This window comes from Callospermophilus lateralis, chromosome 3 (genome assembly GCF_048772815.1).
Source record: "Callospermophilus lateralis isolate mCalLat2 chromosome 3, mCalLat2.hap1, whole genome shotgun sequence".
NCBI lineage: Eukaryota > Metazoa > Chordata > Mammalia > Rodentia > Sciuridae > Callospermophilus > Callospermophilus lateralis.
In genome coordinates, this window is record NC_135307.1 from 26833726 (window position 1) to 26857025 (window position 23300).

Genomic DNA, 23300 nt, shown 5'->3' on the forward strand with positions numbered 1-23300 from the left:
GAACTTGGTGTGATGGTGACAGCCACAGGGGAGGCAAATGAGAACATGCAAGGAAGACTGGACATGGAAGAAATATGTCACTGAGGACTTGAGTGCAGGTGACTGCTTCTTGGAGGTAGGGACTATGTCTTACTCGTTTTGGTCTCTTTAGTCCCTTACACAGGGCCCAGGGCACAGTGGGCCCTCTAAGACTGTGGAAGGAATGAGAAGTAGGCAGGAGAAAAAGTTGGTTTGGAAGTGTGTGGTCAGGTTTTTGCCACTTGACAAGAACAACTTAGAGGAGGAAAAGCTTAATCTGGGTTTCAGAAGTTTCAGTGCGTGGTTGGCTGACTCCACTGCTCTGGCCTGAGGTGAGGAAGAACATCATGGAAGAAGGGCACGGTGGAGGAAGGCTGCTCAGCTCATGGCAGCCAAGAAGTAGAGAGAGTGCGAAATACCAGGGTCAAAATATAATCCTCAAGGGCGTGCCCCCAGTGACCTACCTCCTTCAGCCACACCCCACCTGCCTATGGTTACCACCCAGTAGGCCATTCAAATTTTTAAAAAAATACACCAAATGGATTAATCCACTGATTAGGTCACAATTGCCTTAATCTAATCATTTCCACCTCTGGACATTCCTGCTTTCTCTTACATGTTAGCTTTTTGGGGGGACGCCTCATATCAGCCCATAACAGAAGGGCAGATATCCAAGGGGTTGACTTTTGAGCAGAAATCCGCAGTGAGGCCAGTGGGCTTGGGCTGATGCGTTCAAAGAGAAACCAGCCAAGCAGAGGGGAATTGATGCTGTAGCAGTGACTGTGATCTGTATGGAAGCTCAAAAGAGAAAGAGAACAATCACCAGGAAGTACAAGAGGAAGAGGAATGGGAGAAGGTCTGCAGAGGACCAGTCTGTGAAGGGATGTGGAATTAAGAAAGGGGAACAGAGTCTTTCAAGAAGCAAAGGTGTGCAGGGACAGAGGTGTTAACCTACATGAGAAATTAGGAAAACGGAGCTATGGAGTTTAGCAAATTCCCACTTGTTATTTAAAAGCCCTGGCTTAGCTGTTATCACTTCTATTAGGTGGTCCTCTTTTTACTGCTTGGGAAAGAATTCATCCTAGCCTGCTCTGGGCTCCTACCAGGTCACATGTTATCACACCTTTGCTGGAGAGCTTCCTGTTTGCCCTGTACTTGTCAATGTGTGAAGCTGTCTGCTCTTTAGACAGGGCTCTTTCAGGGCTATGGTCAGCCTCCTCTACCTTAGGATCTTCTGTGTAACCAGCACATGCTGATGAAGGACTGAATGAGTAGGTGGAGTGAGGGACCTGTTTGAGTGCAGTGGTGAATGGCGGGGCAGCCAGATGACAGGGGATTGAGAAGAGGGACCAAAATAAGGAAAAGAGACTTCTCAGTAGGAGGAGGGGATGCTCTTGGGGAAGCAGTTTATTTTACAGTGTTTTTATTCACAGTTCAAAAATCCAAAGCATCACTGAACAGTTATTTCACATGCTACTAGATTCAAAAGGCACAATCTGTCATAATGTTATGTGTTGGAGAACGTTCGAGACAAAGACATGAAATGCTTCTTTTTTATTCCATTGAATACATGTGCAAGCCTTGACCATGTACTTGCTATTGTAATAGTGCTTTGAAAATGACAGTGTCAACACCCAGCTGCTTATGAAGTGCTCAGGAGGATGGGGAGGGCAGGGCACATGTGAGACCCAGTGGGAAGTCCCTCTGGAGTTGGTCCTATGGGGGTGAGAAGGCAGCTGTGCCTGTGTCAGGCAGCCCCAGGCCCTGCAGAGTCTTGTAGAGGGTGCAGGAGTCCTGTGCACCCTCTGTAGTGATGTCCCTTTTCATTGGAAGTTGGGAGGGCGTACTTCTTCCCATCTCTTGGTCCTTGATGTTTTGCTCCTAGAAGGCTCACACAGTGCTGCTCTTCCATCTTCTGTCTCCCTTCCTCCCAGACCTGGCCTACGGCTCTGTGATCACTGTGAAGAACTTCCGGATGGCCATTGGTTATCTGCACTCGCACAGGCACCTGTATCCCGAGGGCGTGGGTGCCCGCCAGCAGCAGGTGAGTGGGCTTCTGTGGACTCATTCTGCAGCAAAGCTGAGTGGTTTGCCGTGATGGGACTGCCATTCACTTTCTTCTCGTCCTTTGTTCATGTCATTTTCCCTGATTGAAACGGTTCCAAGAGGGAGAGCAGGGATATTGGAAAGTTTGGTGGAGCCAGACGAGAGGAGGCCTCTGTTGTCTCTTCCATAGACACTGGGAAGGCATGGAAGTTGTTAAATGATGTCAAGAAATTGTTTGATAGCTAGGTTAGAAGGATAGGAAGAAAACTGTAGCGGGAATGGGATAGATGATGAGGAATAGTTTGGAAGCGATGATTATGAAAGAGGGTAGTGACTAGAGGCAAAGAGAGCAGGGGGCACAGGCGGGAATTGATTCAGGAAACACTTCATAGGTGCGATGGCCAAGAGCTGTTCCCAGGTGTGTAGTTTGCACGCCCTGGTGCATGTGTGTTGATGCTGTGTCACAGAGTCAGGAAGGGAGGGGGAGGAAGGCTGGCTGTGGGGATAGGAGCGCCAGTTTGTGTGTTTTAGGTTTGAGGCTTATCCCAGGAGCGTGCAGCATGTGGGCGTTAACACAGGGAACATTGCCCAAAAGAGTTCAGGAGGGGGCCCATGAAGGGACCCTGGTGAGGGTCCATCATTTAAGGCAATGTTCAAAGCTGCATAGAACGGAGCCAGTAGTAGAGGCCAAGAAGGAAGGAGAGAATGGGGAGGTAAGAGGAAGAGTAGAGGAGAGTGCCAGGAAGAGAGGGAGGTCTCCAGAAAGAGGAGAGAACCAGTGGTGCAGCTGCTGCCGGACATCAGAAAGGGTGAGGCCCGAGAGGGGGGCCTCTGGTGGCAGAAGAGGCCTGTGACGGAGGAGGGGTGAGAGCAGAAGTTTCAGAGGCAGTGACTTAAGGAGCAAATGGGAGATGGGAAGTGGAGGCTGTTACTCCGAGTAGCTTGCAAATGAAATTCTCTTCCTACAAAATAACCAATTTCTTCACTTTGCAAAACAATTTACTACTCAAAGTGCTTTATTATCTTTTCTTTTTTAGTTACTAGAAAGTTGACCCAAGGTATTGGGATCATTTTTCTCATTCCTGATTCTCTACTTTTCTCTGAACAAGTGGTCCCCCATAACTTGGCTGCACTTTAGAATCAACTGGAGAGTTCTTAAAATATTCTGACCCTTGGGCTGTACCACAGAGATTCCAGTTTAATTGTTCGAGGTGGGGGTGGGGCATTCATTGTGCATTTTTGTTTTGGTGTTAAGCTCCCCACATATTTCTAATCCCCAGCCAGGGCAGAAAACCATAGCTATGTCATTCCGTGTTGATACCCTACTGCAGATGTCATGTAGAAGGTAATGAAGTTACAGATGTTGTGGCCAGAAACATCTATACTGTGCCAAGGGAGAGAAGGGCCACATTCTGAAAGACCCTATTAAGCTGGTGTTGCATACTTGGAGCCCACATGTGTAGGTGTGAAACCATGGTGGCAGTTGTGTTAGTCAGCTTTTTGTTGCTGTCACCAAAATACCTGATGCAGACAACTCGGAGGAGGAAAGGTTTCTTTTGGTTCCTGGTTTCAGAGGTTCCAGTCCATAGTCAATGGCTGGCTCCATTGGTCTGGGCCTGAGGTGAGGCAGAACATCATGGGTAGGAGGGCATGGTGGAGGAAAGCTTCTCAGCTCATGGCGGCCAAGAAGTAGGGGTGGGTAGGGAAAGGGACCAGGGATAAGATACAGTCCCCAAGGACACACTCCCAGTGATCTACTTTCTCCAGCCATGCCCCACTTGCCTGCAGTTTCTGCCTCCTCCCAGGGTCCATTCACCTATCTACAGATTAATCCACTGATGATCTCGGAGTCCTCATGATCCGTCACTTCCCTGAAACCCCACCTCTGGATATGGCTGCACTAGGGGCCAAGGCTTCAACACATGAGCTTTAGGGGGACATTCCAGATTCAAGCCATAGCAGTGGTGTAGAGAGAACGCGTTGGGGCACGGAGCAAGAGATCTGGCTTGGTCTTTACAGGATCACTTAGCCATTCTCCACCTATTGCTTCATCTGAAGCTGAGGGGATTGGACTAAGTAACCTGCCCTTCAGTTTAACGTCTTGTTAATGTCTCTAGATCTCAAATTTTAAAATGTTTTTAAAGCATAACATTTCTAAAATAAAATTGAGAAATATGGAAAAGCATAAAAAAGGAAACAAAAGCTGTACATATCCCAGATCTGTATTTATTCAAATATTTTGATATATAGTATTCTGCTATAATTGGATAACTAGGTTCCTAGGAAATCTCATGTCATAAAAAAAAATAAAATCCACTATGAAACAAATGTTTCAATGGGAAAAGGGCCAGGAACTATACTCACAATAAAGAGATCTTTTTTTCTTGCAGGAATTTTAATGCTAATGGTTTTTGTAAAAAGAAACAAATAAAAAGCATTCCCTACCACACACAGCCATGGATTATGTGTGTGAGCCCTAGAGAACCTTGATACCCATGAGCAAATCCAAGCTGGATGGTCTCTGTATGACTTAATTTGTTACCAACAAAACTTTTAGCCTCTTGTAAGTTCTTACTATCATTATCATTACTTTTTTTCTGAGGAACAAAGCAAAAGCCGCCTTAATTCATGCAAATATTTTTTTTCATAAATTCTAGCTCCGTATTTCTTTGCAAGTAAAGTGATCATGTTGTATCCAACTGGGGTTATAAAAGCTCTCATTATAAAAGAAATGCCTGTATTTCAATCATTTCCGGGTGTGTCTGTACTTGTTTACGTAGTTGGTATAATTGTATGGGTTTAATCTCTGTCTTGGGAACTTTGGAGTTAGTTACCTGATTTCAATCCTATCTTCCTAATGCATAAACTCTGTGACTATGCTGAACCAATGTTTCAGTCTGTTTCCTCGTAAGTAACATGGAGAATGCCATAGCACCTACGGCATAGAGTTATAATAATGATTAAACAAGGTAAGATTTGTCCATTGCTTAGAACAGTCTGGTGATAAATGATAGTTATCTTCAGCATCACCATTTCTTGAGCCTTTTCCCATCCTACTGAAAAAACACTTTGAAAGATTTTTTGTGGGTGTATAGTGTTCTATCCCATAGACATAGTGTCATGTTAACTCTTCCTCTATTATTAGATATTTATACTATTTCCATATTATTGTTAGATTAGCTGCAGCATTATAAATGTGCATGTGAGCGCTCACACTAAAATCATTGTGTACAAAATGGCCATGACTCTAGGATGAGATATTTATGGAGCTTTTTGGTTTCATTTGTCTATATTATAGAAAATACAATGGCATGGAATTTTTACTTATAAAGTTTGAGGCATGGTATGAATTACTTTTGTGCATTTTTTTTCTTGGTACCAGAGATTGAACCCAGGAGTACTTCAACCACTCAGCCACATCCCTAGCCCTTTTTATTTTTTATTGTGAGACAGGGTCTCACTATATTGCTGAGGCTAGCCTCAAACTTGTGATCCTGCTGCCTCAGCCTCCCGAATTGCTACGATTACAGATGTGTACCACCGTACTCAGCTATGAATTCCTTTTTAAAATGTACTCATCTGTGCTGGAGACTGTTATACAAGGAATCATAGTTCCTCCCTCTAGAAGGATAGGACTTTAATGATAACACACAGAATGATATACAAAAATGAATTCAAATGTTCTGGAGGGACAGGGCCTCTGAATCCAGAAGGAAGGAGAAGAATCTCACTCAGCAATGCTGCCCCTGAGTCTGTTGGGAAACATGGCACTTGGGTTGCTGACTGGGAGATTCTGAAAGAGACTCAGGTAATGTGCTGGTTTGCTGAGGATTGTCCTGGCCAGTTCTGTTATAGTGATGGTATTCGCTTCCCACCTCTTCCTCTGTCCCACTCCCATCCAGGTCACCACGTATTTGCACAAGGACTACAACAACTTGTGGATCATCAAGAAACACAATACAAACTCAGGTAATGTGCTTGGGAATGGGTGCTTCTTGTATTATTATTACTTCCTCTGAGTCTTCAACATTTTTCTTGCTTGCAGAAAATGGTACTGAGATGGGCTTCCCCAAGCATCTTTGACAGCATCTTTACTGATCTCAATTATTCTTTCAGCAGTTATCAATTGAGCTTCTACTGTGTTTTTAAACACAGTTGTAGGCGCAGGGGATAAGCAGTGAGTAAAACAGATAAACACTTGTAGCACTGTTATTTTGAAGTCATTGAGCAGGGACAGGGCTCAGACTTCATCTAGGAAGAGGTTACCTGAGAATGCCACACCAGAAGCTGGTGAGTAGCCAGCCCCAAGCCAGGGTACCTGGCAGCTGCTCTCATTTCTAATATAGAGCACACCAAGCTGTGCAGACCCCACCTGCCAGCTCTCTGCTGGGCTAGTCTAGGCAGGTGCCTGGGTTAGCACTGGAAGCCTGCTGATCTGCCTCAAGGTCTGGGCAGAGTAGCTCCAAATGGAGCCCTCCAGGCTTTAGGGCCAGAGTAAGCTATAGTTGGCTCTTCCTCTCTTTGGTCCGGTAACTAGCTACCTGCAGGCTGCCTTCAGCCACAGCTTAGAACAGAGGGCATATTTGTGGTGCCTTCTGAGCCCATCCTCATGTCAATGTCCTGTGTCACAGGCATTCCCTGTAACTCAGCAGACAACATCTGTGTAGCCTGTTCTTGGCCAGCTGCTCATGAGCCTTTGTGGAAAAATGGGCAGCTGCTCATCTAAATCCATTTTCTTTTTCTCTCTCCTTTTATTGCCTCAGTTTTTTAGACTAGAAACATGTCATATACAACCACTATCTTTGCATCCTATATATTTATATCCTCAATAATAAAAAATGACACCATAATTTGTATTCTTATAATACTAGTAGAGAGAGAGAGAGAGAGAGAGAGAGAGAGTGAGTGAGTGTGTGTGTGTGTGTGTGTGTGTGTGTGTGTGTTTTGTTTTGTTTTGTTTTTTTGGTACCAGGGATTGAACTCAGCAGGACTCAGCCACTGAGCCACATCCTCTATTTTGTATTTTTTTAAATGTTTTTTTTAGTTGTAGATGGGCACACAGTATCTTTATTTTTTATGTGGTGCTGAGGATCGAACCCAGTTCCTCACACAAGTGAGGCAAGTGCTTTACCACTGAGCTACAGGCCCAGCACCCCCTATTTTGTGTTTTATTTAGAGACAGGGTCTCACTGAGTTGCTTATTAGTGCCATGCTTTTTGCTGAGGCTGGCTTTGAACTTGTGATCCTCCTGCCCCAGCCTCCCTAGCCATTGAGATTACAGTGATGTACCACCGCGCCTGGCCATTGATTGTGTTTTGATGCATCAGGCCAACATAATTGGTCCACAGTAAAGAGTTAGGAGGAAAGACCATACATGTGGATCTGAACCAAATCTTTTGGACATCCCTCGTGTCTTATTCCATTTCGACTAAACAACTAAGGATTTTCTGGGAACTTAATAGCCTAAGGTCTTTGTGTTGATGAATGTAAATGCCCCCCCCCCACTGCCTATATGAAATAAAACTTCCCTCTCTATTGACTTCCTTGATTTGTCATCTTGCTAATTAATCTTAGGAGTCCCTAAAGGGGAGCTGAGCAATGGGCATCTGTGCAGTCAAGTTCTCTAATTCTCTTGAGAGCCAGTAATTTGCATTGGCAAATTTATCTTTCCTGACCTTGAGCTATTCATAGAGTATTGGTTTCACTGTGTGGAACAGAAATTTGCAAGAGTACAGTCTATATTGCTCTGATGACTGCCAGTGCCTTTTCCTTATGGCCTTTCCAGATCCTGATCAGTCTTCATTTCCACATGACACAGAAGTAGTCCTTTTCTTTCATCATTTCATCATTTTCTTCACCTCACACTTAGCAAGTCTATTATCAGAGATAAGATTTGATTTTGAAGAGAGATGGTGATTTTCATGGAATTAATTTTTGGAAGACTATTTTATTACTTATAAAAGAAAATCTTGTTATTTAGCTTCCCAGCCTAAGTTCCCGTGGGGGCTTCAGATAAAGGCCTGCCAGATGAAGGCCACGTTACCTGGCTTGTCTGTACACAGCATGGCACCACTCATTCCACCCTGTCTCCTGTGCCCACTCCCTGCCTGCCTACACTTCTAACTACATGAAGCCACCTGCTGTTGGTCACATGAGTTTGTTCTTTCATAGCTCTGTGTCTTTCCCTGACTTGTTCACCTGGTGAAATTCTCACCTTTAAGAGTGTTTTCAAGCATGATCTCTCGGACGTCCTTCTCTGATCATCTGAGGCGATTGGGCTCCCTATTCTTTGGTCCCACGGTACTCTTAGTACCTCTGGCACTGCTTTTCTGCGGGCCCTCCGTTGATACTGGCCTGGTGAGTGAATGACCCGTATCAATGCTTGTTTCTTCTCAGCAGATCCCCTAGACCCTTCATTCCCAGTGGAGTTCGTGAGACATGGAGACATCGTTCGACTGGAACACAAAGAGTTAAGTGAACTTACTCTTTAGGTAATGAGTGGGATAGGAATTTTTTACGAAATAAAATACAGGAAAGTCAGGTTTGGCTGAGGCTGTAGTCAGGGAGTGAAGCTGTGGTGCTAGAATGAGAAGAACCAGCTACGAAGGTAAGGCATAAGGCGGGTCAGCCGCTGCCTGCGTTGGCTCTGGGGAGCTTTGACCTCTGAGGGCATCTTTCAGTTTCCCTTTTCCTGGGAGAAAAAGTTTGAGTTGTCCAAAACTTCCTCTTAATTGGCCACTTTTAGAAAACGTAAGCATCAAATTCTGAGAGTATGACAAGCTCATTTATTTCACTAGTGTTCTCACTGAAGTGACTAAAAATGCTGGGAAAATATAAAAACTACTTTTTAAAAGCATAAAATAGCTGACAAGATATTAAAGACTTCCTGGGCCAAAATCTAAGTTAAAGATGGAATCCAGAAAAATAAGTAGGGCCCTGAAGGCGCTTCACCTTGATCCTCTAGTTCTGAGTTTTGGTCTTTCATTTTGATCTTTTATTTTGACTACCCCTTGAGAAAGGTTTGAAAGTCAAAGTTCTAGTCTCTTCCAAAGTGGTAAATTTTTTAGGTTAAGGATGTAGCTCAGTGATAGAGCACTTGCCTAATATGAGGCCCTGGGTTCAATTTCCAGCATATCAAAAAACAAAATTAAGTGATGTTACCCCAAATCTGGAACCCTAAGAGGCATAGGCTAAGGGTAAATCTACTATTCACTTGTCCCCAGGAAGAGTGACTTTGGTACCCAGCAGAGTATTGAGGATTGGGCAGTTCCTGAGAAGTAACTACCAGTTGATCTTCATGTGGGTGATCATGTCACCTGGGTGGTCTCAAAATCATTCAAGCAATGAATTTAATGAACGTGACCTTAGACTGGCTAAATGCAAATTCTCCTTTGGAAAAGACACTGCAATCTGTTCCCATAAATGGTTTTCTAGCAACAGTGTATTCAAAATACATAAATATACACAAAAATAAATCACTCAAGGAAATAGAGCACTATGTGTAAAAACAAAGAAAAATAATAGCAGAAGCAGCCTTGCAAAAATTTCATACATAGAAATGATTAGATATAGATTTTTAAGAAATCAGGGATGATACATGCATGCGTGCGTGCACACACACACACACTCACACATACACACACACACACACGAAAGCAATTGCCAGTAGTTTCTCTCTTGTCAGTTGGATTTTACATCCTTTAAATTTTTATGATCATAAATTTTATTTTTGCAAACTTTCAAAAATTTTATAATGAACATTCATTACTTATGAATAACAGTAAGAGTTTGTTATAGAAAGCTAAATAAATTAGTTAATTAAAGCCCTCTGATTATCCACAAATCCCCACTTTACAAAAATTGTAATGGAAGTAGATTAAGTGGGGATGGGGCAGGTAGCCCACCTCAGGCATGTGTAGATCAAGTTGATTTTCTCTTCCCCAGACCCACCTCCTAAGCAGGCAGGCTAAGTGTTTCAAAGCAACCAAGTGTTTGAAAGTCACCACCTACCCTGCTGACACCCAGAGTTTATCCCCTTTCTTGGCACATAGTCCAGTGCTCCTACCATTTCTCCTTCTCAGTTTGAGCTCCTCTTCTCCAATTTTCTGGATGTTTTTTGTGAGTGAATGGGCAACAAGTTCCTGATATGTTGGAATTAATAGTTCAGGTGCTAATTTTTCTGTCCTCACAGATAGAATAGTAAAAGAGGAAACATTGCCCATCTCTTCAGGTAACAACTCTTCTCTCTTCTCATTCCTAGGACCTCTCGGAACTTGCACAGTCACTATCATGAGGCCCCCCTGACCCGGAAGCATTATCAGGTCACCGGCTATGGCATAGTAAGTGAGCAGCTGGGGTGTGAGCAGGATGTCAAAAGTTGTGTGGCTTGGCTCAGGGAGGCCTGTCAGGACACATCCACCCAAGACTTCTGGAATTCCTAAGGATTGCCGGCTGTGCATGGACTGTCTTAACATTTGAGAACTTTTTGTCTAGGTTTGCTGTGAGCAGAACAGCCTCTGACGTCTGCTTGTTTCCATTCTGTTCGCATATGATAACTATCATTTACATATCCTGATTCCCAGTAAATGTTAAATATGAATGCTATTTGGGTCTCTTAAAATTACATTAAACATAGAAGCCAAGACCTGTCTGTGGCCTCATGAAGTGAGTTTTTCATAAATGGTTTTCTAGCAACAATGTATAGAATAGCAGAAGGAGCCTTGCAAAGTTTTCTTACATAGACATGATTAGATATAGATTCATTGTTACTTATGAATAACAGTAAGAGTTTGTTATAGAAAGCTAAATAAATTAGTTAATTAAAGCCCTCAGATCATTCACAAATCCCCACTTTACAAAAATTGTAATGGAAGTAGATTAAGTGGGGATGGTGCAGGTATCCTATCACAGGTCCCAAATTCTCACTGGATTTATTTTTAAGGATCTCTTCCCTGGTCTACAGAGGGATATTATCCACACAGCTTTTATATTAACTGCCTCAGGGAGATGGACTTAATAAATAAAGTTCTCTGAGTGCCAGGCGTGATGTCACATGCCTTTAATCTGAGCTACATACAGATTACAGCAGGCTGAGGCAGGAGGGTTTCAAGTTCAAGGCCAGCCCGTGCAATTTAGCAAGGCCCTGTCTCAAAATAAAAAGGGCTGAGTGTGTACCTCAATGCCAGACAAGTTCAATCCCTAGTACTGCTCCCACGCACAAAAGGTAGCTCCATGAGTTACATTTTTTTCCCATCATCATTGGTGCTTTGGTAAAGATTCCATGGGTTCATTAAGGTGGATTTCCCAACCTTCCTACTTGCTCATCCCACAATGTACTAGTCACAACTCTGACTGTCCTTATCATTTTTCTTGTGGGAATTTCTTGAGGACAATTAAATGCCACTGTCTTAATTTCCAAGGTACAGCATCCAGGCCAGGCCTTTCTGGCTTACATGAGTGACTGTCCACGTGTCAAGATAATGAATGTAAATGGTTTATGATTTGCTTCTGTTGGCTCAGGGCAAATTTAGTCTTGAATTTGGTTTAAGGGCAAAAATATCTATTGAGTGCTTAAACTCTAGCCCTGTGAAGTGAAGGATTGGACTTCTGGTTCCAGGAGTGGAACATGCTGCTCTTGTTTTACACATGAGTGTGAGGCAATGTCAGTCACTTGGGGTACTTCTATGGCCTTTTCCCTTTCCTGCTTCAGTCACTGAGGCTGATTTGGTGTTTGACCTTTGTAATATGGTGGCAGTTGAAAGGGGGGCCGTTTCCCTTTCTGACACTTCTTCTCTAAAGTCATCTTATTTTGTGTTCTTTTCTTGGTTTATGTGGCAGAATGGGACGGGGGACTCAAATGATTTCTGGCGGATTGAGGTTATTAACAGAAAATTTGGGAACCGGATAAAAGTGCTGAGAAGTCGAATTCGCCTCATTCATCTGGTCACAGGTTGTGTCCTGGGCTCCTCAGGAAAGGTTCTGCCCAAGTGGTAAGTCTCCAGAGTGCTGAAGTCCTGATCGAGCTCGGGCTTTTTCTTTTATGCTGCAGGGAGAATGCCAGAGCTTCCATTTCCCATGGTCAGTGTTCGCCCCAGGTTGCTTCTCCTTGCTGTAGATGGAAGGAGAAGAGGCATCAAGTATACTACGGAGCACAGAGCTCCAGGGTAGCCTTGGTATTTTATGTGCTCTGACAGCTGAACATCTGTACATCTGGCTTGTGATAATAACTCTCTGGGTCTGTCTTTTCATAAAATGGGAGTGATATGTCCTAGCCCAGTCCTAGGAGGGTTATGGAATATGGAAGTGTAAGATTGAGAAAATAATGGCCCCTGGCTTGAAAAGAGAGGGGTTCCACAGGTTTAAGAGCAGTGGATGTGCTCTGGGGTAGGGTGAGGGGTGAGGGTCTTTTGAGAGACATCTTTGACTACTCTTCACAGGGGCTGGGAACAGCTGGAAGTTACCTGCACACCATATCTAAAAGACACCCTCAACTCCATCTGGAATGTGGAGGACCATATCAATCCCAAATGTGAGTAAGGTAACTTCCCAGCTGGCTCTGAATGAACAGTTACCTTACAGAGAAATAAACCTTCATAGATTCTGCTACCCGTTTCATCTTATTGTTGCCACTTCTTCCTTTTTCCCTGGAATGTCTTCCTGAGAGTTGTGTATAACCAATCCTTCTAACTCCTTTTTCTTCTCATCCATTTCCTCCTTAAACTCCTCTCCCTAAGGTGACCAGTGACTTCCTGCAGGACCCTCTGTCTCCCTCTGTGCTTTTCTGTCTCTGCCCCTGGAGAGTACCTCTGCACCCTCTAGGCTGGGAGCAGCTGGTCCTCGCCCATTTTGCCTGGGCAGAGCTCCTCCTCTCCTACATCCAGCCTGCCACTGAGAGAAGCCCCTGGCTACAGCCTTGATCTGATCCCTATCCCTCACCTTTGCTCCCAGCTCCATTTGTCATCTCCACCTCAGCTTCAGCTTCAGCTCACTGAGTGTTTGGGTCCATCGTCTGTTTCCTGAACTCCCCTTCAGGCTTGGGCTGAAGTTCTCCTCCCTGCTTCCCATCCCATCCTTACCACCTTAGCTAATCAGACTCATGAAGCAGCTCTTTACTGAGTATGCCAGGAACTGTGTGGGGCCTGTGGCTCTGTTGGCAGTGAGGCAGACCTGGGCCCTGTCCTCACTCAGGTCTGACAGGAGGTCCTGAGGAGTGGCGCGCCGAGAGCTGTTGGAATACCACAGAAGCGGGCCTTGTGGTTCTCTTCCTTTGTATTTCTCAGAATGCCTCATGCATGCTCAAAGTAAGCTGAATAAATGGTCCTTAACACTGTCACCTACTTGTCAGCTTGTCAAGAAGGCTGCAGTTTCCTGATGGGAATGTGGACACCGTGGATGGACAATGAAGAGAGAATGTGTTTTTCTTCCTAGTGCCAAATATCAGCCTGGATGTGCTGCAGCCCAGTTTTCCTGAGATCTTGCTGGAGTCCCACATGGTCATGATACGGGTATTGTGGTCCCTTTTTATTCTCTAAGTACTTTGGAGCAGCCACAGATTTGGAGCACAGATCAGTAACCATGATGTAGATCCACTGCCCCCTTGTGGAGGACTTTGAAAGTGTCTTCATCTACTGGTTTGCTTCATCTTCATGGGCATTTCCCTTATCACAAATCACATTTCCCTTATGAGGAAAGTGGTGTGGTGGTGATGATGGTGATGACAACAAGCTTAATGTCAGGGAGCACTTGTGTAGCTCTTATGTTCCAGGCACTATTTTAAGGACTGTAATACATTAACTCACTTAAAACTGATTAGAATCCTGTGGAGATTATTGTCATTCTCAGTTTATACAAGAGGGAACAGAAACCCAGAAAGGTTAAGGAACTTGTCCATGTTACAGAGCTCTGTGTCAAAAGTGGATCCAGGCTTCAAAGCTAGGCTAGTGGGCTTTCAGAGTCAGTGCCAGTTACTGTGATACTTCTCTCCCTCTATTGATTTGCAAATCAGTACTAGTGGCAGGACTCCTGAAAGCCACAGTCTCTTGGTTGAAGATCATGAGATACTGATAGTTCACTCCATAAGAGATTAGGATCTGTTATAATGAATAGCTAATTTGAATTTGTTGTGGATGTTAAGCATATAATTCCAACCATGAGTCCACCCATATTCCTGGACAGAAACTATTTAGGGGGCATGGCTGACTCTTGTTAAGGTTTCTTAAGACTAATTATTTGCACTCTGTCATTGCTAGCTGACAGCAGGTTTAAGGAAAATTGAGAGAGGAAACCTTTAAATTGGGAAAATTCTGCCCAGTAGCTTAAATTTCCCCCGTGAATTGGGGAGATCTCCCTGCAGTTCTGCTGCTCCCTGGGAGACCCCCTTGCTCTGATTTCTGAGAAACCTGAGTCCTGCAGGAGTGATACTGAGGAACCACCGTATCTCAAGTGAGATGGCAGGTCCTCAGCCACCCACTGAGCTGGGAGGTATAGGGCTGTTATCTTTCCTCTGTGACCCCTGTCAAGTGGACTTTGCCAGAAGTGATTATGTCAGCACTGCTCAGTAAACATAGTTGACTTATTTCACCAGATTAAACTTTTAAAATTCAGATTTTTTCATCTTGCACATGGAGAGGTGATGAGTTGACATTAAGCCATCTCTGGGTCACTTCCTCTCTGACTCTTTGCTTGTAACTGTCACTGTGGCCTGATGACATAGCTCGTTTAAATATGTGCCTGTCAGTAAGAATATCAGTATAAGTCTGGAAAGAATTTTAAGAGTAAATGAGGAAGTCTAAAAAGTTTCATTCATTCTTTCATTATCGAAGAAGAAAAAGGATGCAAGAGAATTCTCTTATTTAACCAATGTAGAGTCAGAGAGAGACCAAAACAGTGAGTTCAAGCTACAGAAACTGTAGGGGTGTGTGTGTTTGCGTGTGTCTGTGTGTCTGGTTTTCTGCCAGCTGAGATCTGAGTGAGAAGACTGGCTTATCTGATGAGGTTAGCTGGAGTAAGCCTTCTGGATTTGCAACATGAAAGACAACTTATAAACATATATACCTCTGTTAGTTATAGATTTCCCCTCCTTCCATCTCTTGATTTAGTAAAGGAGCCGGATTTCTCTGAGTTTGATGTAGTAAATAGGATCCCTTGACTAGTTACAGTTCTGACTGGAGATCCTGAGTTTGAGACTCAGCTGACTGTCTGAAGGAGCTGAGTTTCCTCAGTCACTGCTCCAGGGGTTCAAGGCTTTTCAGATGGCCATAGTGATTGAGGGGTGGGATAGCTGCTTCTTTGGGTCTGACACCCGCCATGGTACTTTGACCCTATAGGAGCCACCTAATCACCATATGAAGACTCATAAACTATTTCCAAGCCCTCGAAGAGTTGAATGAGTAAGGCTCTGGGTGACAGTTCATTGAACCAAAACTTCTAGACCTTTCTTGGGCTAGATTGGTGGTTCTCAGTTCAGAATCTGCTTGTGAATATTTGGCAACATTAGGGGAAATTTTTGGCAGGCATAACTGAGGGGTGGGATATGGGAGTGCTGCTGGCACCCTGTGAGTAGAGGCCAGGGGTGCTGAACATCCTGGAATGCACAGGATATCTCCCAAGACAGAGGCTCGTCCGGCCCCAAGTGTCAAGGGTGGCAAGACTTGGAATGCCACCCTAAGTCGGAGTGCCTGTCAGTAGTGCCTGTGGTGTCTTCTCAGTTTGTGCTGATAAAGAGGCTGCCCAGCCCTGGTGCCTAATGTCCAGGGTCCTGACCCTGTTCCCTTCCATTTTAGTGAAGGCCTGATTTTGCCATGGTGGGACAAGTTGTTGGATATTCTTGGCTGCTGAATTAGAGAGGCCAAGTTTAGGTCCTTTAGGCTGAAGTGTGCACTTGAGAGTGATTTCTCTCCCAGTGGATAAAATATCAGCTTGGAGAGGAAAGCAGAGTCTTGCCATTTTTCTGTACAGAGCCCAGGTATTCATATAGTAGCACATAAACAGACGTACTATATGGCTAAGCTATTAAAATGTCGTGGGGGGCATTTGGGGGAAAATGTCTAAAAAGGCTCCTGGTGGTGAGGGGTGAAAAGACAGTGGGAAACACTAGGCTAAAAGAACCTTTTCCAGGTCCAGACATGCCTCAGAGTCTCTGCTTTTCTGTTTGAAATTGAATAAATAAGCTCTGATTTATATTCCCCAACCTGCCCTCCTGACACTGTCCTTGACTTGGCAACGGGTGTGTTTTTTGTGCCTAATGGAAACAAGTCCCTCATTCCTCTTCCCCTTCTTTCTCTCTAGCGTAGAGGGTCTGATGGCCTCTGATGGCAAGTGGAGCTTGTTTATTTGGGGAAGAATATTATGGCAGTTATTGTAGGCAGTGGACAGTGGCTGCAGGTGGGCACCTGACTCTTCCCTGCATGGGAGGGAGAGGAGAGAGGGAGGATTGCTCTTGACACTTGGCTTATATCTAAGATAGCTGAGCCTCACATTTCTCTCAGCCTTCCAGATCTCCTTATTGACCAGCTTTTATTTGCTACCTTCCTGCAGGGGAACAATGGCCTTAAACCCAAGGACAATGAGTTCACATCCAAACCCTGGCATTGGCCCATCAACTACCAGGTATGGCCCATGGCTGGAGCTCCTCCAGGAAATGGAGCCCAGAAAGAGACTCGTGAAGACTACACAGGGCTAGGGTGTGCTGGGGTGGCACAGGGAGGCCTCTCCTGGCATGGGCGGGCCAGAGCTGGGCTCCGTTTTCTGCCCTGATGCTGACTCCAGCTCCCCAGGGAACTTGGGTGAAATTTGCATGTTCTGACCTCCTGTCTGGGCTACCTGTCTATGAAGGGTGAAGAGTCTTCTCGCCCTCGAATGGGTGGCTGGGGATTAGCTGGGCCCTGGATCAGCAAGCTGTGCTCCGTTCCACAGGGCCTACGCTTCTCAGGGGCAAATGACACAGACTTCCGGGTCTATCTGCTTGGCAATCCGGTGAGTGCCCAGATGTTCTTGGCTCAGGGCCTCCTACACTTGCCTGTGGAGAGCTGCTCCTTTCCTCTCATCCTCTGGTTTTCATCTCCATGCAGGTGATCTGGTGGCTGAATCTGGTGAGCATTGCCCTCTACCTCTTCTTAGGGAGCATTGCTGCCATCGCCATACAGAGAGGGGCACAGCTGCCTGCTGAGGTGGAAGGTCAGGTTGCTGGGTTCTCCCTGCCCCACCTAGCAGCTGGTAGCAGCCTGCATGCTAGAGGGCCTGCCTGCTGGGGGTGGGGGTGTCCCTTGCCCTCACCACTCATGCTTTCCCTTCTTGACTTTTGAAAGCCTAGTCACCAGACACCCACTGCTGTTTCAACACTGTATCCTCCCAACACTCTGGGGTGTAGTGTACTATTACCCCATTCTATGGATTAGGAAACTGAGGCATAGTGAGATTAGGGAACTTGCCCCAGGAATAATAGTGCTGAGGTTCAAACCCTAGCAGTCCAACTTCAGAGCCTTCATTTTTACCCCTATGCTGTAGCCAAAGCTGCCTATCTTCTTTGCTCTGCCCCTGCTTGCTCCGTGGCCCTGTCCTTTAGTGGGATCTCTGCTCCCTGGTGTGGGGTGGCTCCTTTCTGCCGTACCTCAGAAAGGTCGGCAGTGGGTTCCTGTCCTGGTGCTGCTCCTGGTTGCTTTAGCTGTCAGGCATGGACCTCAGCATCCGAGATACCACACAGGCCCTTTCACCCTGCACCTCCCTCTCCGAACAGTTATGGTGTCAGGCACCATCCTGCTCTCTACCCTCACTTCCTTCCCTGTTTGCTGCTGCAAGGGTCTGTGGCTGTGGAGGCAGGGAGGGGAGGATTGGTTCTGTAGGTGGGCAAGATTGGGTTTCTTTAGAGCCAGGTTCCCTCCTGCCCAGACACCAGATCAGGCCCCCTGCTGGCATGCCGCACCCCTGCCGTGGTGCCAAGGCCTTTCCAGGCTGGGCTCTGGCCAAGGCTCTCGACCCAGTTGCTCCTCTCTCTGGCCGCCATCAGGTTGTTTGGGTTGCTGCACCTGAGGGAAGGAAGGCCTGGTGAAGCACTGTACTTATTCAGAGACACAGGGCGAGGAGGGCAGAGCTGGACTGTGCCCAGGCTGTCTGCCCTCCCTGTTTCCTGACTGGGGCTGTGCTGCTTGGGGCCCAGGGCTGACCAAGATCCTGCTGCGAGGAGGTGGCCAGGTGCTGCTCGGGTGGGTGCTCCATTACTTCCCGTTTTTCCTGATGGGCCGGATCCTCTACTTCCACCACTACTTCCCAGCCATGCTCTTCTCCAGCATGTTGACAGGTCAGCACTGCCCATCTGCTCTGTGGGGTGAAAAGGAAGGGGTTTGGGAAGGGGGAGTGGCTGCTGTGGAGCAGCAGAACTGGGCGGATCTCTGCTCCCTAGTGTGGGGTGGTTCCTTCCTGCCGTACCTCAGAAGTTGTTCTCTGCTGGGCTGGGCTGAGTTTGTCTTCTCTCCACTAGGCATTCTGTGGGACACCCTCCTGCGGCTCTGTGCCTGGGCTTTGGCTTCCTCTTGCCTGGCCAGGGGCATACACGCCTTGGGAATCCTGAGCCTGCTCCTGGGAGCTGCCTACAGGTGTGCACACTTGTACGCGTTACTGGTGCTTCAGCCCTGGACGCACTGAGAACGTCCTGGGATGCTAAAAAAGGTGTTCCCATGGCTGGGTCCTGTCCCCAGAGTTCGTGAGTCAATTGGTCACTATTTCTAAAGCCCCCTGGATGAGTCTGATGTGCAGTGAGGTAGGAGAGGCGGGGACTCAGTCCTTTGCCGGTGGTTCCCAGCTTTGGCACAATCCTAGCATTCCTGGAAGGGACAGCCTGTCTCTGCTGAACAGCTCTTGGTGGGGTGAGAGAAAGGGAGCAAATGGGAAGGGGGATGTGGGAGATGTAGTTCAGAATCATTGGAAGGAGGTAGTAGGTTGGAAAGTCCTCTTTCCCCACTTCCTGGTGAGACTCACAGGTTCCCTGTGGAGTCACTGCCTGGTTGTAGTAGGACCTGTGATCTATAAGCACATGCCTGCCACAGAGGGTTAACACATGTTAACATCTGCTCTGAGCCACACATCTCGCAGCCAGACCCCAAGCTGGGTCCCTGTCCCAGGCCTGTGGGGAAGAGCCCTTTCCTTCCTTGTTGCTAAGCTCTCAGGTCATGCGAGTTTGCCCGTATGTGAGCTTGCACTGACAGGGTACTGAGAGGGAAGGACTGCTGTTGGCAGAGACCCGGGAGCTCCAGCAGGAACAACTGGCGTCAGGCTCCTCAGCTTGGCCTGGGATGTCCACTGCCTCTCTCTGCTTCTCTCACAGCTTCTACCTCTTCCACCCTCTGGCTTACGGGATGGTTGGTCCCTTAGCCCAGGACCCCGAGAGTCCAATGGCAGGACTAAGGTGGCTGGAATCATGGGACTTTTGAGGCCACTGCAAGGACCCCAGCCTGGATCCAGGAACTTCCTGGGGACACCAGCTGTGAGCCAGTCCCTGGACCCTTCGGCTGCGGGAGCATTGCCTCAGGAGCCTGGAGAGTTCTGCTGCCTGCCAGGACCGAGCTCCGGGAGCGAACCCGGATTAAACTCAACACTAAAATGAGCCACAGCCTGTCTGCAGCACTACAGAGGACAGTGTCTCCTAAGCCCAGTTCCCCAAGTGTGCAACACAAGGGAGGATGAGCATGCATGAGGGTGGGTGTGAGTGTGGGAGTGTGTGTGTGAGATGTATACTTGTCCAAATCCCTGTGGAATATGGACCGTGTAACTGTGGACAGGTGAGAGTCATAAACTCTTAAGAAATAGTCCAGGGCTACAGTAATATTTTCTGGTATTTGTTCACATTGGATTTGGTTTGGTTTGGGTTTCTAAGATCCCTTAGAAAGCCTCTGACCTGCAAGAGGGCCTCAGGGACTGACTCCCGAGGATGTCACCAGGGGCATAGCAGATGGAACTGTTGAAGCCGCACTACCCTCCTTCCCATAAGCAAACAAGTCCAGTTGAGGAGAGCAAGTGTCCTGCACTGGAGGGCCTACTCTCTGCTGCCTCCTTGAGTGTCCTCTGTGACCACAGGTGGCTGAACTTCTGCCTGCAGTGTGCATGGCACTGGGCTTCAGCCCTGTTCCCCTTTCTCTGGGAATGTCACACTGAGGTTGATGGAAAGAACCCCACCCTGTCCTTGGCAGCTCCATGTCCCTTGGCCTGTTCTCCAGAGGGTGCTTCTCACTGTCTGTCCCTTTCCTTCTATATCTGACTTGGCCACAAGGACCAGGACAGCCGCTCTCTCCTGATCACCGGGAAAGCCCTTGGGAACCCTTCATAACTGCTAAGACAGATGAAAGGGAGAGCAGGGTCTGTGGCTCTGTCTAGTGGAATGCCAGGGCAGGGGCTGCCCTGGCCCATCTGGACCATGAAGTTCCCGTTCCTGCTGGACCTCTTGGCCTCTCCAGTCCTCCCCTGTTGATACCCTCTTTGGCTATTGGTGCTTCCCTTTTCCTGTTCATTGCTTCACTGATCTCCTGTCCCCAAACCCAGAACTCCTGCAGATGCACGATGGCTCCAGCGTCTACCACTTTGAAGCACAGCTGAGGAGCTCAGAGCCTCTCCTTCCACTTCTCTCCCCAGAGGGATTAGGAAAACTTTTGGGTCAGAACCAAACCAACCCAAGGCCAGCCCTTCAGCCTGCCTCCCTCCTCTCAATACAAGACAAAAATGTTTATTTTGTCTCTGAGGAGTTTGATGTTTCAGGGTTTAATGATGAATCTCTGCCACGTTTCATCTTCCCTTGCAGTAGCTCCCAACAACTCTGACAGGGTCAGAGCTCTTTAAAGCATCTTCAGGAGATGGTTGCCACGGAGACTGGAAATTGGTCTCAGGGACAGACTGTGCTACCTCTTGAGTGGTGGGGAGGGAAGTTTCTGGGCCATGCGTGGACATTCAGACCAAGCATCATTAATGTTAATAGAGGAAATGCAGCCACGTGGAAAGCAAGGCAGAGTGGCTAATTAGATCTGAGGCCCCATGACCTCCCTCTCCCACGGCTGCAGCCCTTTTGACTCCCCAGCAGGAAGTGTGGCCTGCATGCAGAGTCTGGGTCGCCTGCTAAATTGCATTTCTGCCAGGGGAAGAGAGCAGAATGGATGAGCTCTGGCCCTCGCGCCCTCCTCTTCACAGGTGGAGTTGGCTTCTTCTGAGCTGGGTGTGGGCACCAACTGGATGGGGTCTCAGAGGTTTGGATGCAGGAATCTGTTGGCTTTTAGCCAAGATGGTGACCCAGGATGACATCCAGGAGGTAGCTTCTTTTCCCTTTTGCCTTTTCATTTCCCAAGAACTTGTTGGAAGGGAGGCATTTGAAGAAGCCAATAGGGTGACCTCTGGGTGGGGGGAAGCGAGGAGAGAGCTCAGCTAGCACCACCCACCCTCCCTCCTAATTTGGTCACACTGGGGACAAAAGTTCCCTCAGTCTCTTGCACTGCTTTCCAAGGATGGAAGAAAGAGGGCTCCCTCCCACTCCTTTTTCTCCACACCTATGCTGGCAAACACTTCTCTGGGGACAAGGCCACATGGAGTGGTACAGCTGCAAGGGGCTCAGGTGCTGTTGGAAGGTGCTGGGGGAAGAGACCGTCAAGTGCTGCTCTGAATGTGGGCTGCAGCCTTGGGAACTGGCAGAAAGGTGACATATCTCAGGCTGCAGGTGGAGGAGGAGACATTTGTCAGTAAGCCCAACCTGGAGCCAGCATCTTGAGCCACGTTTTATTTTAAAAAAAGAAAAAAGAAAAGTGGAACTGTAAGCGGTTCCTTTTGTAATAAATAGCTCTTGTTCTGAATGCCATGTTGCTTGTCGTTCTTGTATTTAACTGACTTTCCCTCTGGCTGCCAGAGGGGCCTGCTTAAGAAGAGAAGAAGGTGTGGAGGGCAAGAACCATCTCAACGTTGTCACATCTGAGGCCCTTCTCGTCCCAGCAGAGGCTCTGGCCAGCCAGGGCACTTGGGCCTTCCCCGGTACATAATTACTTGAATAATGTTGGCTATTTCAGTTTACTTATTCAAAGATAAGTAGGAAGCTGACCTTGTATTTTTTTCTTGTTTGACTGCCCAGACAATATAGCCCTTTGTCCCCTTCTGAGTGGCCCAGCAGCATTGTAGCAATTTGCCATTTTCTTAACAGAGGCTCTGTCCTGATGGGGTCTTGTCATCTGGAATGACATGAGGGACTTGACTTATGTGTTGGAGGAGATAGGAGGGAGTGTTACCAATGGGGGAAGTTGGGGGGTCTTCTGGGTTCTTCTGACTGCTCCCCTCAGGACCAAGAGTGGCTGGAGGCAGGCTGGGGAGGAGGGCAGGTCGTGCAGATCCTCAGGAAATGGAAAATGCCTGGGACAGACAGGTCAGAAACAGATTCAATACTTAGAATGGCACAGCTTAGTTTATGGATTTTTTATTTTATTTTTTGGTACCAAGGATTGAACCCAGGGGTGCTTAACCATGAGCTACAACCTCAGCCCTTTTTTGCATTTTATTTAGAGACAGGGTCTCACTGAGTTGTTTACACCTTGCTTTTGCCAAGGCTGCCTTTGCTCCTCCTGCCTCAGCTCCCTGAGCTGCTGGGATTACAGGTGTGCCCCCCCATGCCCAGCCAGTCCATGGAATCTTGACACACCTGTGACATTGATTCCTCTTAAAGGCCTGGTGACGTCAACGGTGTTCTTGTCTCCATTCTACCTGGGAGAGATTAAATTCCCTGCTTGAGGTCCTACAGCTAGGAAATAGTAGAGGCAGGATTAGCACCAAATTGGGCATTCTTGGCTTCTCCAGCCTGGACTGGCAGCACCTCCTGAGAGCACTCTGGCAGCGCTGGATGCCCTGAGGTGAGGTGTCCCGACTTGGTACATTCCTGTGTACATTCTGTGTAGTGCGTCTGCAGCTCTGCTTGGAACAGGTTTCTCCTGGTTCCTGAGGTGTGCCCAGACCAGTGGTGGTAGATGTTTAACAGCAAGTTTTCTCTGAGCTACAAGAAGCCCTGATTGTAACATTTGCCAATTTCCAATTCTCCCACCTGGGCCTATTTCAAGCTACCAACTTGATGTCACTGAATGAGAAGTTGGAAAGAGATGTAGGCATCTGGCTTTCTAAGCCCTGTCAGAGCTGATTCTAGCACACCTCTGACCCAGACCCAGTGGCTTTGACTTGGTCTGAACCATGGACACTGCTCTTGGTCTTGGTGAGGGAACAATGGAGAGGAT

At 47.1% G+C, this 23300-nt stretch overlaps 1 protein-coding gene across 2 annotated transcripts in view; it reads left to right on the plus strand.

The window, feature by feature from the left end:
* Positions 1 to 21858, plus strand: part of Pomt2 (protein O-mannosyltransferase 2) — a 39607-nt gene extending 17749 nt beyond the window's left edge. The window contains exons 9-21 of one of the 2 annotated variants that reach the window (XM_076849798.1): positions 1953 to 2062; positions 5967 to 6033; positions 8461 to 8533; positions 10325 to 10403; positions 11902 to 12053; positions 12501 to 12592; positions 13492 to 13568; positions 16600 to 16671; positions 16978 to 17037; positions 17133 to 17238; positions 18218 to 18358; positions 18539 to 18653; positions 19382 to 21858. In XM_076849798.1, coding sequence (XP_076705913.1) covers positions 1953 to 2062; positions 5967 to 6033; positions 8461 to 8533; positions 10325 to 10403; positions 11902 to 12053; positions 12501 to 12592; positions 13492 to 13568; positions 16600 to 16671; positions 16978 to 17037; positions 17133 to 17238; positions 18218 to 18358; positions 18539 to 18653; positions 19382 to 19487 — 1250 coding nt within the window. In that variant the 3' untranslated portion in view covers positions 19488 to 21858. The remainder of the gene's footprint in view (positions 1 to 1952; positions 2063 to 5966; positions 6034 to 8460; positions 8534 to 10324; positions 10404 to 11901; positions 12054 to 12500; positions 12593 to 13491; positions 13569 to 16599; positions 16672 to 16977; positions 17038 to 17132; positions 17239 to 18217; positions 18359 to 18538; positions 18654 to 19381) is intronic. The other variant, XM_076849800.1, reaches the window with a different exon arrangement.
* Positions 21859 to 23300: the final 1442 nt, after the last annotated feature.